The sequence below is a fragment of the Mustelus asterias genome, chromosome 4 (genome assembly GCF_964213995.1).
Source record: "Mustelus asterias chromosome 4, sMusAst1.hap1.1, whole genome shotgun sequence".
NCBI classification, from domain to species: Eukaryota; Metazoa; Chordata; class Chondrichthyes; order Carcharhiniformes; family Triakidae; genus Mustelus; species Mustelus asterias.
In genome coordinates, this window is record NC_135804.1 from 35,917,649 (window position 1) to 35,934,531 (window position 16,883).

Consider the following 16,883-nt stretch of genomic DNA (forward strand, 5'->3'; position numbering starts at 1 on the left):
CATATTGACATGGATAAAAGATTGGCTGTGTTAACAGGTGAATTAGGCATAAATGGGTAATTTTTTAATTGGCAAGATGCAACAAATGGACTCAGTGCTGGGGCCTCAAGTTTTTATAATTTATATTACTTGGATGAAGGGGCTACTGAAGGCATGGTGCTAAATTTCTGATGACGAAGATAGGTAGGAAAGTGTATATTGTGATGAGGACAAGGAGGCCGCAAAGGGATATAGATAGATTTAGTGAGTGCGCAAAGATCTGGCAAATAGAGCAAAAAGTGAGAAAGTGAAAATTTCAATTTTGGCAGGAATAATTAAAAAAGCAGCACATTACCTAAATGGTGAGAGATTACAAAGCTGAGATACACAGGATCTGGGTATTCCAGGCATGAATCAAAAGGTTAGTATGCAGGTACAGCAAGTAATTAAGATAGCTAATCGAATGTTTTTTACTGTGAGGAGAAATTGATGAGATTATATCTGGAGTACTGTGTACAGTACTGGGTTTTGTTTTTAAGGGAGGATGTAAATGCATTGAAAGTAGTTCAGAGAAGGTTTACTTGACTAATACCAGGAATGGGAGGGTTGTTTAGGAGAAAAGGTTGGACAGGCTGGGCTTGTATCTGCTGGAATTTGGAAGAATAAGAGGTGACTTGACTGCCACCATTAATTGCAGGTGTATATATGTTGAAAATCTGACATCACATTCCTTGCTATTGCATCTCCACCGAATAGACAGTCATATACACATTCTGTCCTATTCTTGGTGCTGGAAGAACAGCAGTGCAGGTTGTGTGGAGATAAAGTTGACTAGAGGTTGTTGGGGAGTGGAGGATAAATTTCAAGAGGATTGCTTCATGCTGAATTCTGCAAAGTATTACAGTATCAGGAGGTGATACTTCAACAGGATGATGATAGTGGCCACGCTGGTGAAATTCCCGATAGCTTGTGAAAGGGCATCATCTTGTGGTTCACATGAAGAGCTGGCCCAATATGGCACTCTCGTCAGCCAGTCTCCACATCCAGTTGAAATGAGTCATTTACATTTTGCCACATTGGGAAGAGGGTTTTATTTTGTTCTCAAAGGGTGCACATATATTAGGTTGCAAAAGCTTTCAATCACCCTTGATTGATTTTGGATAGTGATGAAGCCACAATCACCCAGTTCTAAACCAATCACAGTGCCTGGAATTCAAGAGCTAGGGCCCCGCCTTATTTTTGGTATCGGGTGGCATTTGTCTATTTATAGATCTTTACTCTCCCAAAGTAACTTGGAAATGCAAATTTTAATCAGAGAAGATGGGTTGGTCCCTCATTGGGCAGCATCTTTAATCAGCATAATGTTCAAATGAGAATGTTTACCTTTATCAACAGCATCATGCGTTGGTTGGAAGGAGGGAAAGGCAGGGGTCCTTTTGTGTCAAGTGGTGATTTTAGGGTGTATCATAATACATAATTTGATGGCTAGAACAGGAGTTCATCTATTATTGATCACTTTGTGGGAGAGTTGGACTTGGGGGAAGGTAGGGCAGACTGAATCAGACCAGTGAGCGAAGCAGAATTGGATCAAGAGGTTAGGTGGTAGTCGTAGGGGGTGAGTGAATCAGACTTTTTTTTGGGGGGGTGGGGGGGAAAGAGTAGAGAGAGAGAGTTGGAGTCAGACCAGGGTGGGGGTGCCTGTTGTCAGGTCGGGAAATTGTAGGTTGGTTGGTTGGGGGGGGGGGGGGGGGGGGTGTGTGCGCGCAGTGCCCCATGCAAGGTTCAGTCTGGGTGTTTAAAATAATAACTCCACAGTCAGAAGTGCTTTTTTACTTTCTAACTCTTTCAGAATAACTCACAGAACCTTCCAAAGTTAGCGGTTTAAATCACTATCAGATGGCTTCCAGTCCAGCAGGATTGTCTAGGGCAAGCTAGCCCTTCTGGACAATTGCCGGGTACACTCTTGCATAGGAACTTCCAAGAGATTCCCCAGTGCATCACTGGGGTACACTCCTCCCACCCCAAATGTAATGCAGAGGAAGTAGGAGGTTATGGCCCAATGGTGTTTAGCAGCAGTGATTAGCCACTTTATGTTGGCCCTTTGAGGGGACCACACAAAGGCTGGTCTCACAAAGGATCTACAGCAACATTATTTTCTCTCAATATACACTGTCTAATGTGCAGAATGTTTCCAGTATCTGCATTTTATTGCTTTACATTTTTAAGCACTGCTGCACAGACCATCCCAGGGATGACTGACCTAGAATGGAAACTGTCAAAAGATTCTGAGCATCTTGCCACCATCAGCAGCCTATGCCTTTTGAAAAATTGGTATTAATATACAGATATCTATTCAGAACACAATTTTGCCAAAACAACCCTCTGAGCATAAATATATCAATCGTGTCACTTTAACATGATTGAACATGGAGACATCTCAACAATCTGGTAACTACTCTTCCTTTCAATACTACAATGCAGATAAGCTGACAGCTAAACATATTCAATAGCCCAAATTCTTGAATTTGTGCTCTCAAGTAATTTAATTATTTTTCTCTATTAAAACACTCCCTGCAGTAATTGGGTGTCTTCTGGTAGACATTGGTTTTCATCTCTAAGCACCCTTGTATATGAACTGTACACCTCTCAAAAGATGTAGTGTCTAAAAGAGAAAACAAAACTAAAAATTATCCCGAATAGCTAGATTTAACCAACCATTCTGATGGAGAGCCAATGCAGTATTCATCTTAACTTTTCTTGAATAAAGTGGGTCAGCACAGAGTGGGCACAGAATGGCATGCATTGCGAACAGAGTAGGAATTTGATGCAAATGGAAATCCAATGCAGAGCTGCCTGAAGCTGTTTTTTTCGCTCCAATACGTGTAATTATTCGTGTTACAGGTAACCATAATCTACCTATACCACAAGCTAGATAAGTACTTAGTTAAAAGACTAGAACTATAAAACAAGCATAAATAAAGGCACAGAGAATGCCCAGGAAACAGGGTGGGCCTGAGTGATGGTGGTAGCATGCACTTGGTGAACCTTAAAAAAGTGGCATTGCAGGTCTCTTTTTTAACCTTTTAATCTAGGGCAATGGGCTAAAGTAAGAAACCTAATAGCCGAACGGAGGCATCTCTGCCCTGTCAAATACAATTCCTGTGCCATTTGGGAATTCCAGGATGCCTGTGTAATGGATAACCCCACATTTCAGAACACTGCAGGTGGACAGCGAATGGGTGACCACCAAATAGACAAGGAGGATCAGGCAGATACTGCAGAAGTCTCCACAAGAACATCTTGCTCTAGAGTCACGGCCACAGCACCATGGCTGGCTTACAGGAAAGGGAGAGGGACAGTGGGGAGGAGGAGGTGATAAAGAAAAGCAATAGGTAGATAGTATAGGATGGAAGGTTTGAGATTCCTGGGACATTGAAACTGGTGGGACCTGCATAAGCCTAATGGTTCCGCCTCAACAGATTTGGGATAAATATTGTCGTGGGAGGTTTGCTAATGCCACTGGGAATGGTTTAAACTAACCAGTAGGGTGATAGAAACCAGTGCATAAATTCAGGAGGGAGAGAAGCAAACCAGGAACTGGAAAATTACTAAAATATGTACACGGTAGAGGAAACAAAGGCTAGAAAATAAACAAAGGAGTTGTTTATAGCACTGACTTCAATGCAGGGAGTCCAGTACAAGACAAATGAGCTGAGGATACAAAGAGACACCCAACGTGATATCTTAGCTATTGCTGAAACATGGTTTTGACAACAACATCCCTGGTTAGAGTTTTCAGACAAGATACAGATGGACAGTTTTTTAAAAAAAGAGGTGGGGGGCGGGGTCAGCATAGTGGTTAAAGAAATAATCAGGGCTGTGCAGAGGAATATGTTAGCAGGATAAGAGAGACAACATGGGTTGAACTGAGGAACAAAAAAGGAACAACTACAGACTTGCTGCAATCCCCAAAACAGCTCAATGAATTTAGAAGAATATGTAGGTAAATTGTAAAAAAAAATAGGACAGTAATAGTAAGGGATTTTAGCTACCCTAATAGTGAGATGAAATCTGTGCAAAAGGTACAGAAGATGCTGAATTCTTAAAATGCATTCAGGAAATCCTTTTTTAAGCCAGTATATATGAAGGGTATCAGAGGTAGACTCAAGAGGTTTTATTTTAGTGGCAATGATCACTTATGATTTATCATAGCGATAGAAAATGATTTAAATTTAGGATAGGCCAATTTTATTAAGCTGAATATGATTCAGCAAAAGAGCATTTCAAACAACTATTTGAAGTTATATCGATGTGGGAAGAGAATGAGGCTCAGAACAAATATGTACCCACAACAAAAAGATTAGGCCTCGCAAACCTAGGCATGCTGCATTTCAAGAGCATCCAGGGTAGGATAAGACAAGAAAGGAAAGTTTGTCAGATTCTGAAAGTTAATACAAGAGGAACAGAAAGTGAAAGGGTGAAATTGCAAAGGAAATATGGGAATCAAAGAGGATATGAAAAAAGTTGCTATGTCAAATCAAAGAAAACACAAAAGATGTTCTATAAATACATAACGAGCAAGAGAATAACTAAAGTACAGGGTTGGGCCCAAGAAACTAAAAGGGCAACCTAGTTTGGAGGCAAAAGATGTGGGCTTAGTAGTTAAGGAGTGTAATTATGGGGAGAATAGTGTAGAACTTCCAAAGGCCATAGACAAGTTGGTAGGATAGGTGGACAAGTGACAGATGAAAGTAGTGTGAAATGATTCATTTTGGTCAGGAGAATGTAGAAACAGTATAAAATAAAGGGTACAATTCTAAAGGGAGTGCAGGAACAGAGCAGACTGTGGGGGAGGGAGGTAATAGATGCATAAGTCATTGCAGCAGGACAGGCTGCGTGTGTGGTTGACAAAGCATTCAGTATCTGAGGCCATATTAACAGGGGCCAAGAGTACAACATCAAGGAGGTTATGTTAAACTTTTACAAAACATCAGTTCAATTTCAATTGGGAGTATTGCATCTATTTCTTTGTATCACATTTTAGCAAGGATATGAAGTTATTACAGGCAGTGTAGAAAAGAATCACAAGAATGGTTCCACGGATGAGAAATTTCCATTACATGTATGATTGGAGAATTTGGGACTGTTTTCCTTAGAGAAGGCAGAAAGGAGATTAGAGGGGTATTCAAAATCATAAAGGTATGGACACGTAGGTAGGAAGAAGCTGTCCCTATGGACGGAAGGATCGAGAACAAGATAACACACATTTAATTGTCAATAGCAATGGTGATGTGAGGAAATGCCTTATCACTCCGAGTGACTTGGGCCTGGAATGCAAAGCCCAAGAGTGGTGAAGGCAGGTTCAATCAAGGTGGTCAAGAGGAAATTAGATTATCTGAAAAGGAAGAATGTACAAAGATAGGGGGAGCAGGCAGGGGAATGACATTCAATAAATGGCTCCTTCAAAGAGCTGGCACAAACAGAACAGGCCAAATGGCTTTCTTCTGTGTTTAATAATTATGAAATATTGGATTGGATAAATAGAAAATATTAAGTTTAGCATTTTGAACGTGGATAAATCATTTGGCCCAGAGAACGTGTGCCAGGCTGGTAAGATAGGCAAGTGACAAGCGCAGAGGCTCTAAACATCATTTTCCAATCCTCTCTGGCTACAGGTATGGCAGAGTCACTGAGCAGAGACAGATAGCCAAGTTCCGCACACGAGGATGGCCTCAACCAGGATCTTGGGTTCATGTCACACTATCTGTAATCCCCACGACTTGCCTGGGCTTGCAAAATCTCACAAACTGTCTTGTCTGGAGACAATACACATCTCTTTAACCTGTGCTTAACGCTCTCTCCACTCACATTGTCTGTACCTTTAAGACTTGATTACCTGTAAAGACTCGCATTCCAACCATTATTCTGTAAATTGAGTTTGTGTCTTTATATGCCCTGTTTGTGAACAGAACTCCCACTTACCCGAAGAAGGAGCAGCACTCCGAAAGCTAGTGGCTTTTGCTACCAAATAAACCTGTTGAGAGACTTCTTACAGGTATGGCACCAGGGGATTGTGACATTGCGAACATCATCTAATGGACAGTATTAATTGCCATTTAGAAAAGCAGTGATTAATCAAGGGAAGTCAGCATGGTTACAGGTAAATCATGTCTGAATTACTCAAACTTTTTGAGTAGCAAGGATTGAAGAGAGTAGTGAGTTTGAAGCAGTCAACATGGATTTTAATAACGCCTTTAGCAAGATCTGACATGACAGACTTATTTGAAAAGTAAAAGTTGGATCCAAAATTGGTTCTATGGCAGGAGGCAAGAGAGTAATGAGTGACAGGTATGTTTGTGACTGGAAGGCTATTGCAGTGGGATTGCACAGGGCTCAGTACTAGGTCCCTTGCCTGTTATAGTACATATCAACGATGCAGAGTTAAATGTAAGGGTTATGATTAAGAAGTTTGCAGGTGACAAAAATAGACAATCCCTTATTTTTAAAACAGTGGCCCTGGTACTAAATTCTGCCTCAAGAGGAATCATATTCTCATATCAAGTTACCACAAAGACAGGTTATCTTCACTTCTTAGTGAAACAGCATGTAAACAATCATCGGCATCAAGCCTGAATTTCAGAAATGTAGCAGTATTCTGAACCATTAAATTGACAGCATAAAGAATAACTCCAGACATCTCAAAAGCAAGCAGCTTCAGGTTCATAAGCAACATACTTCAATTTTGTTCAATTTACTATTGAATGCTTTTTCTTATTAGTGTCACGAGTAGGCTTACTTTCTCACTACAATAAAAATCCCCTAGTCGCTACACTCCAGTACCTGTTCGGATACCCTGGGGGAGAATTTAGCATGGCCAATGCGCCTCACCAGCACGTCTTTCAGACCGTGGGAAGAAACTGGAGCACCCGGAGGAAACCCATGCAGACACAGGGAGAAGACGACGACTGCAAAGATGGTGACCGAAGCCAGGAATCAAACCTGGGTCCCTGACGCTGTGAAGCAGCAGTGCTAATCACTGTGTCACCGTGCCACCCTTAATAGAAATAATTAAAGACTTTGTATTCCTAGTTTAAAAATGCAGCTGGACTTTTCCGTAGCTATTTCATTTAAAGTGCTTGCATTCTCAAGTCAGGCTAGCTTTCTTTTGAAGCTTAAATGCTGGCCAGCCAGCAACCCCCATGTCCCATGAATGAAAAGCTATTTCTACCAGAAATCTGCCTCAGAAACGGAGAAACACAGCTACTGGAGATATTGAAATCAACTAGATGACATCAAGATTCATCTAATGCGTTTTCACTCTATGTTAGATTAAATCAGTTGAATACCTGCTAAGCCACACCAGCAGAAATACAAAAGCTAGTTGCATACTTATCAACTTGCTGTTAAGTCAGGTACCTCATGATCCTTCTCTTGTAGCACAAGGATAATATCACCAGGTTCCACACCAGGAGACTGGTCTGCTTCTCCACTGAATGTAATACGCTGCCCATGCTTCATGCCTTTATCTATGTGAACTTCTAGAATCTTCACTTCTTTTACCACCTTCTTTCCTTCACATTTCTTGCATCGATCTTTTTCGTTAATAACTTCACCTGTAAATTTTAAAATATATAGCATAAGTTGTAATCTAGAATAAACAAACTTTGAAAAGCTTCAGATTTAATATTTCCACCATCCCGACTTCTTTCAAATAGTTTTAGGGATACAATAAAGACTAGATTTACAAACGGGTGCAATGTCACCGATGCCCCTCTTTCACGCTAGAACAACAAGCAGTTTAGAAAGCTGCAGATTCAGATTCCAAGCTCAATGTAGTGGTTCAGAGAAACACAGAAGTAGGAATAGGCATTGGGCCCTTTGTAGACAGTGGCGAAGCAGGCTCAATCAGGGCTGATCTTCTATCTCCACACCATATTTCTGCATTCTCCCCATGCCTCTTGACACCTTTACACTCTAGAAATCTATTTATTTCTTAAATATATTCAGTTACTTGGTCTCCACATCCTTCTGTGGTAGAGAATTCCACAGGTCCACCACTCGAGTGCAGAGGTTTCACCTCAACTCAGTCCTAAATGGTCTATCCCATATCTATATTTAAGTCTCCTTTATAAAACAGACATAGCAACAGCAATTCAATACTAGGAAAGAAAATATAAGGCCATGCACACATCACTGAGTCACTGTAGACATGACCCAAGTTCAAATAAGGCTATAACATTGTAAATCTAGATCTGTAACTGTGCCCACATTTTAGTGAGGGATTGTGCTGGAATCAATTTTCTTCCTTGATATACTAGGTTTCCAATGGCATTTTGCATGGGAAGAAACATACATTGAATAAATCATTAAACATACAACGATGTATTTTTTTGCTGAAATATACATTATATAACTTGCACACAAGGGTCTATTTTGGATGCATAACAGAGATAGAGGGTTATTTTTCAATTTCTGATAAGAAATTGTACCATAAAATGAATGACTTACATTATTTGCAAACTCAGGTTCCAAAGACTTTTTCCTGCCAGTGCTGAGATTTTAGTTTTAAAAGTTTATTTATTAGTGTCACAAGTAGGCTTACATTAACACTGCAATAGAGTTACTGTGAAAATACCCTAGTGGCCACATTCCGGCACCTGTTCAGGTACACTGAGGGAGAATTTAGCATGGCAAATGCACCTAAACAGCATGTGTTTTGGACAGAGGAAACTGGAGCACCTGGAGAAAACCCACTCAGACACAGGGAGAATGTGCAGATTGTGCACAGGCAGTAAGTAAAGCCGGGAATCAAACCCAGATCCTTAGCACAGTTAGCAATGCTGCTTACAGTGCTTTAAATTAAAATAGAACATAGATCAGTACAGCACAGAACAGGCCCTTTGGCCCATAATGTTGTGCCGAGCTTTATCTGAAACCAAGATCAAGCTATCCCACTCCCTATCATTCTGGTGTGCTCCATGTGCCTATCCAATAACCGCTTAAATGTTCCTAAAGTGTCTGACTCCATTATCACTGCAGGCAGTCCATTCCACACCCCAACCACTCTCTGCGTAAAGAACCTACCTCTGATATCCTTCCTATATCTCCCACCACGAACCCTATAGTTATGCCCCCTTGTAATAGCTCCACCCACCCGAGGAAATAGTCTTTGAATGTTCACCCTACATATCCCCTTCATCATTTTATAAACCTCTATTAAGTCTCCCCTCAACCTCCTCCGCTCCAGAGAGAACAGCCCTAGCTCCCTCAACCTTTCCTCATAAGACCTACCCTCCAAACCAGGCAGCATCCTGGTAAATCTCCTTTGCACTCTTTCCAACGCTTCCACATCCTTCTTATAGTGAGGTGACCAGAACTGCACACAATATTCCAAATGTGGTCTCACCAAGGTCTTGTACAGTTGCAGCATAACCTCACGGCTCTTAAACTCCAACCCCCTGTTAATAAAAGCTAACACACTATAGGCCTTCTTCACAACTCTATCCACTTGAGTGGCAACCTTCAGAAATCTGTGGATATGGACCCCAAGATCTCTCTGTTCCTCCAGTCTTCAGAACCCTACCTTTGACCCTGTAATCCACATTTAAGTTAGTCCTACCAAAATGAATCACCTCACATTTATCAGGGTTAAACTCCATCTGCCATTTTTCAGCCCCCAGCTTTGCATCCTATCTATATCTCTTTGCAGTCTACAACAGCCCTCCACCTCATCCGCTACTCCATCAATCTTGGTGTCATCAGCAAATTTACTGATCCATCCTTTAGCCCCCTCCTCTTAAGTCATTAATAAAAATCACAAAGAGCAGAGGACCAAGCACTGATCCCTGTGGCACTCCGCTAGCAACCTGCCTCCAGTCCGAAAATTTTCCATCCACCACCACCCTCTGTCTTCGATCAGATAGCCAGTTACCTATCCAATTGGCCAACTTTCCCTCTATCCCACACGTCCTTACTTTCATCATAAGCCGACCATGGGGGACCTTATCAAACGCCTTACTAAAATCCATGTATATGACATCAACTGCCCTACCTTCATCAACACACTGAGTTACCTCCTCAAAACATTCAATCAAATTTGTGAGGCACGACTTGCCCTTCACGAATCCGTGCTGACTATCCCGGATTAATCCGCATCTTTCTAAATGGTCTTAAGTCCCATTACTAAGGACCTTTTCCATCAACTTACCAACCACCGAAGTAAGACTAAACGGCCTATACAATTACCAGGGTCATTTCTATTCCCTTTCTTAAACAGAGGAACATTCGCCACTCTCCAGTCCTCTGGCACCATCCCCGTGGACAGTGAGGACCCAAAGATCAAAGCCAAAGGCTCTGCAATCTCATCCCTTGCCTCCCAAAGAATCCTAGGATATATTTCATCAGGCCCAGGGGACTTATCGACCTTCAGTTTATTCAAAACTGCGAGTACATCCTCCCTCCAAACATCTACTTCCTCCAGCCTATTAGCCTGTAACACCTTCTCTTCCTCAAAAACATGGCCCCTCTCCTTGGTGAACACTGAAGAAAAGTATTCATTCATCACCTCGCCTATCTCTACTGACTCCATACATGAGTTCCCACCACTGTCCTTGACCGGCCCTAACCTCACCCAGGTCATTCTTTTATTCCTCACATAAGAGTAAAAAACCTTGGGGTTTTCCTTGATCTGACCCGCCAAGGACTTCTCATGCCCCCTCCTAGCTCTCCTAAGCCCCTTGTTCAGCTCATTCCTTGCTAACTTGTAACCCTCAATCGAGCCATCTGAACCTTGTTTCCTCATCCCTACATAAGCTTCCCTCTTCCTTTTTACAAGACATTCCACCTCTTTTGTGAACCATGGTTCCCTCACTCGGCCATTTCCTCCCTGCCTGACAGGGACATACCTATCAAGGACACAGTATTTGTTCCTTGAAAAAGTTCCACTTTTCATTAGTGCCTTTCCCTGACAGTTTCTGTTCCCATCTTATGCCCCCTAATACTTGCCTAATTGCATCATAATGACACCTCCCCCAATTATAAACCTTGCCCTGCCGTACGGCCTTATCCCTCTCCATTGCAATAACAAAAGACACCGAATTGTGGTCACTATCTCCAAAGTGTTCTCCCACAAACAAATCTAACACTTGGCCTGGTTCATTTCCCAGTACCAAATCCAATGTGGCCCCGCCTCTTGTCAGCCTATCCACATATTGCGTCAGGAAACCCTCCTGCACACACTGCACAAAAACTGCCCCATCCGAACTATTAGACCTACAAAGGTTCCAATCAATATTTGGAAAGTTAAAGTCCCCCATGACAACTACCCTGTGACCTCCACACCTATCCATAATCAGCTTAACAATTTCTTCCTCCACATCTCTATTACTATTTGGGGGCCTATAGTAAACTCCTAACAACGTGACCGCTCCTTTCCCATTTCTAACTTCAGCCCATATTACCTCAGTATGCAGATCCCCCTCGAAGTGCCTTTCCGCAGCCGTTAAACTATCCTTGGTTAACAATGCTACTCCTCCACCTCTTTTACCAGTTTCCCTACACTTACTGAAACATCTATTCCCCGGAACGTCCAACAACCATTCCTGTCCTTGTTTTACCCATGTCTCTGTAATGGCCACAACATTGTAGTCCCAAGTACCAATCCACGCCCCAAGTTCATCTATCTTGTTCCGGATGCTCCTTGCATTGAAGTAGGCACACTTCAACCCACCTTCCTGTCTACTGGTACCCACCCATGACACCTTCCCCAATACCTCACTACCCTCAACACTGACTTGCGGACTACAATTCCTTTTCCCATCCCCCTGACAAATTTAGTTTAAACCCCCTGAAGAGCTGTAGCAAATTTCCCTCCCAGGATAGTGGTGCCCCTCTGGTTCAGGTGCACCCCGTCCTGTTTGTACAGGTCCCACCTTCCCCAGAATGTGTTCCAATTATCCACGTAGCTGAAACCCTCCCTCCTACACCATCCCTGCAACCACATGTTTAACTGCACTCTCTCCCTGTTCCTCAACTCGCTATCATGTGGCACCGGCAACGTACCAGAGATGACCACATGTTTTGTCTTGGCTCTCAGCTTCCAGCCCAGCTCCCTAAATTCCTGTTTTAAATCCCCGTCCCTTCTCTTACCCATGTCGTTGGTACCAATGTGTACCACGACTTGTGACTGTTCCCCCTCCCCCTTAAGAATCCGGAAAACATGGTCCAAGACGTCACGGACCCTGGCATCCGGTAGGCAACATACCATCCGTGAGTCTCTTTTGCTGCCACACAACCTCTTATCTATCCCTCTAACTAACGGGTCCCCAATAACTATTGCCCTCCCGCTCTCCCCCTTATCCTCCCGCTCACTGCGGCTCACCACTGGTATGTCGTCCCCCTCAACTGCATCCAAAGCGGAATACTTGTTGCTAAGGGGAACGACCACAGGGGATCCCTGCACTGACTGCTTCCTCCCAGCTCCTCTCACTGTCACCCATCTATTTTCCTTTCCTGGAGTAACTATATCCATGAAGCTTCTGTCTATGGCCACCTCTGCCTCCCTAATGATCCTAAGTTCATCCAACTCCAGCTCCCTAACACAGTTTTGGAGGAGGTGCAGATGGGTGCACTTCCCACAGGTGAAATCAGCAGGGACACTGACGGCGTCCCTCACCTCAAACATACTGCAAGAGGAACATTGCACTGCCTTCACACCCATCCCCTCTAGATACCTTGCCAAGACCACTAGCAGATAGAGTTGCTCCAATGGAACAATGAGCTATTTTCCCCCCCTTTTCCTCGGAATCCACACGAACTGAACTTAAGATTTGCAATTGAAGAGACAACAAAACGAATTAAACTTGCCCCGCCTCACCCTTTCTGCCTAAGCCCTTGGAGCCAAAGCCCTTACAGCTCTCACTCTGCTCCTTGCTTACTCCGCTGCCCGCTACAACGCTAACCGCTCAAAAGTGCGGCCTGCTTTTAAACCCACCAAATACCTTCCCAGGCCTCTCCTGGGCCTACTTCCGGTTTCGGGAAAAACCTCCGATTTTAAACACAAAAATCACTGAAAAATAAATAAATAAATCAAGTGTAGAAACAAACTCTCTTACCCTCAGCCTGCTCCTGTGGAACAATGAGGCTGAAACCTCCAAGGTAAGCCCTTTTTAAACCCACCAAAAACCTTCCCAGGCCTCTCCTGGGCCTACTTCCCAGGAAAAAGTGTTTCAATTTAACCCTGTATTTTTAATAGGAAGCATTTAAAAGATTAGAAAATAAAATAGATTTACTGTGAGGTCGATATGCATTCAGGATTACATAACTCTAAAAGGTAATGGATACCATTTATAGCCTCAGAGTCCACTTCTACCACCCTTGAGTATGTCCTACTTCAATGACCCAACCCACCAGAGGTAGTGGCGTAAGAGATATACAGTCACAACAGAGTGGCTCAAGAATCCGCAGCATGATTTTGGACACCACAAAGTGTCATGGTATTAGATCAAACATGGACAAAAAATTACCACTTGCCATTCTTGGCTGAGATATCAGCACATCTCCATGTGAAGCAGTGGAGGCTACCTGACTGAATATTTTTAAGGCAAGGAAATATAAATTTTTGAACAGTAAAGGGATTAAGGGATTGAACAGGCGGGTAAGTGGAGCTGAGCCCACAAAAAGATCAGCCATGATCTTACTGAATGGCGGAGCAGGCTCGAGGGGCCAGATGGCCAACTCCTGCTCCTGTTTCTTATGTTGAAATTAACTTAGAAGAACCACAAGGACATGCATGGAATGTACTGTGGGTGAGAGACCTCATGTCCATTTTCCATGAGAAGCTTAGGGCATCACTACTGACCAAGCTGGTTAAGTCCTGAAGGATATAGCCACCAGAGTAGGCCTGCAACATTTGCTGAAAGAACTAATACAAGGAAGAAAAAAATGACATCAGCCTCACCCATCTGCTATCACAGATGCACCTATGACAATGTTGGCAAAAGTAACCACCTTATAGTCCATGCGGTGACAAGTCCCTCTTCACGTGCAGACATCTATGTTATTTGGCACTATCGCCATGTTAAATGCAACAGATTTGGGTTAGATCTAACAGCTCAACTGACTGTGATGTGCTGTAGGCCATCAGCAGAAGTGCATTCTATAAATTGTAAACCTCATGACCTGGCTTATCCTTCACTTTGCCTTTAATATTAATACAACGGGTCAATTTTAGTTTTATGAAGAGAAGGAGCATTAAAAAAGCAGTTCCAGTTGTATCTGCAAGTGAGACGCCAATCTGGTGATGCCAAAACTCAGGACCATATGCAGGTACAGCTGAAGAAGCACACTTTAGAGTGTAGACAGAGCTAAGCAATCAACCAATCGATCAGGTCAAAAGTTTACAGTCCTGTAATATCCAATTGTGAATGGGGTGGGCTAATTAACAAGAGAAAGCTCCACAAATACCCTTACCCTTAATGATGGAGGAGCCCAGTGCAACAGTGCAAAAGAAAAGGCAGAAACATTTGCAACAATCTTCAGTCAGAGGTGTCAAGTGGATGATCCATCTTGGCCTCCACCGCAGGTGCCCAGCATCCAAATTGATTCACTCCATGTGGTGTTCAAGAAACAGCTGTGGTACTGGATACAAGAAGTCTAACAACACCAGGTTAAAGTCCAACAGATTTATTTGGTAGCCGGCTTTTGCTACCAAATAAACCTGTTGGACTTCTTACTGTGTTTACCCCAGTCCAACGCCAGCATCTCCACATCATGACTACTGGATACAACACAGACTACGTGCCCTGACAATATTCCAGCAACTGTACTGAAGACTTGTACTCCAGAACTTGCCGTGCTCTAAAGCCAAGTTGCTCCAGTACAACGACAACACTGGCATCTACCAGCAATGTGGAAAATTGCCCAGGCATGTCCTGTACACAACAGGACAAATCCAACCTGGCCAATTACTGTCCCATCAGTCTACTCTCAGTCATCAGTAAAGTGATGGGAGGGGTCATCAACAGCCCTATCAAGTGGCATTTACCCAGCAATAAACCGCTCACTTTGGGTTCTGTCAGGGTCACTCAGTTCCTGACCTCATTATAGCCTCTGTTCAAGTAAAAAGAGCGGAACTTCTGAGGTGAGTGTGACTGCCCTTGACATTAAGACATAGTTTGACCGAGTATTGCATCAAAGAGCTCTAACAAAACTGGATTTAATGGGAATTTGTGGAAAAACCCTCCATTGATTGGAGTCATACCTGGCACAAAGTAAGATGGTTGTGGTGGTTGATGGTCAAGCATCTCAATTCCAAGACATCACTACAGGAGTTCCTCAGGGTAGTGTCCTAGGCCCAGCCATCTTCAGCTGCTTCACCTATGGCCTTCCTTTCATCAGATCAGAAGTGGGAATGTTCGCTGATGACTGCACAATGCTCAGCAAAATTTGCAATTCCTCAGATACTGAAGCAGTCCATATCTAAATGCAGCAAGACCTGGACAATATCCAGGCTTTGGCTAACAGGTGGCAAGTAACATTTGCACTATACAGGTGACAGGCAATGACCATCTCCAAAAAGGATCCAAACATCAGCACTTGACATTCAATGGCATTAACATTGCTGAATCCTCCCATTATCAACGTTCTGGAGGTTACCATTGATGAGCCATGTAAATACAGTGGTTACAAGTGCAGCTCAGAGGCTAGGAATTCTGCGACGAGTAACACACCTCCTGACTCTGCAAAGCCTGTCCACCTACATCTACAAGATGTAAGTGAGGGGAATCCTTCCCTTTGCCTGGATGAGTGCAGCTCCAACAACACTGAAGATCAACACCATCCAGGACATAGCAGCCTGCTTGATTGGCACCCCTTGCACAAATATTCAATCCCTCCACCACCAACATATAGTATCAGCAGTGTGCACCATCTACAAGATGCACTGCAGGAACTCACCAAGGTTCCTTAGATAGCACATTCCAAACCCATGACTGCTGCTAAGGAGGACAAGGGCACCAGAAACTTGAGAACACACCACCTGGAGGTCCCCCCCCCCCCGCCCCCCCAAAGTCATTCATCATCCTGATGTGGAAACATATTGCCGTTCCTTCACTGGCACTGGGTCAAATTCTTGGAACTCCCTCTCTAATAGCACTGTTGGTGTGTTATACCTTAGGGACAGCAGTGGTTCAAGGCACAGTTCACCACCACTTTCTCAAGGACAACCAGAGATGGGCAATAAACCCACATCCTGCAAATTAATTTTTAAAATACTAACATAAGAAACCTTCACAAGTATCCTAATTCACAATGATGCTTCCCCTTGCCTGGATGAATGCCACTCCAAAAACACTGAAGCTCAACACCATCCAAGACAAAGTAGTGTGCTTGGTTGGTACCTCATAAAAATTCAACCCCCCCCCACCATCAGTCAACATTCAAACCCCACCATCAACAAGCGACATTCAACCTTCCCTCCCAATCAACCAACATTTAACCCCCTCCCCCACCATCAACCAATATTCAACCCTCCCCATCATTCAATCCCCCCCCCCCCACCAATCAACATTCAACCCTCCCCATCATCAACCAACATTCAACACCCCCCCAACAATCAAACAAAAACTATCCTGCATGCACGTAGAGAAACAAGGCTTTAAATGATCTACAGCCAGGAGTACCAAATCAATTCACTCCATGTAATAAGAAAGACTGTATATAGCAATGGCTATGGGGCCTGATTTAATCCCAGCTTCAGTTCTCAAGACTTGCTCCAAGACTACCTGTGTCCCTAGTCAATTACATCAGTGACATCTACTTGGCAGTGAAAAATTGCTCAGGAAAGTCCTGCCCATATACAGCAGGACAAATCCAATTGGTCGATCACCAGCCCACTTCCACTCAAT

The 16,883-nt window shown here is 43.3% G+C and overlaps 1 protein-coding gene across 1 annotated transcript in view; it reads right to left on the reverse strand.

The window, feature by feature from the left end:
* The window catches only part of dnaja2a (DnaJ heat shock protein family (Hsp40) member A2a), a 34,245-nt gene that overhangs the window by 3,206 nt on the left and 14,156 nt on the right, over positions 1-16,883 (reverse strand). Inside the window, exon 6 of the mRNA XM_078210827.1 lies at positions 7,396-7,592. Coding sequence (XP_078066953.1) covers positions 7,396-7,592 — 197 coding nt within the window. The remainder of the gene's footprint in view (positions 1-7,395; positions 7,593-16,883) is intronic.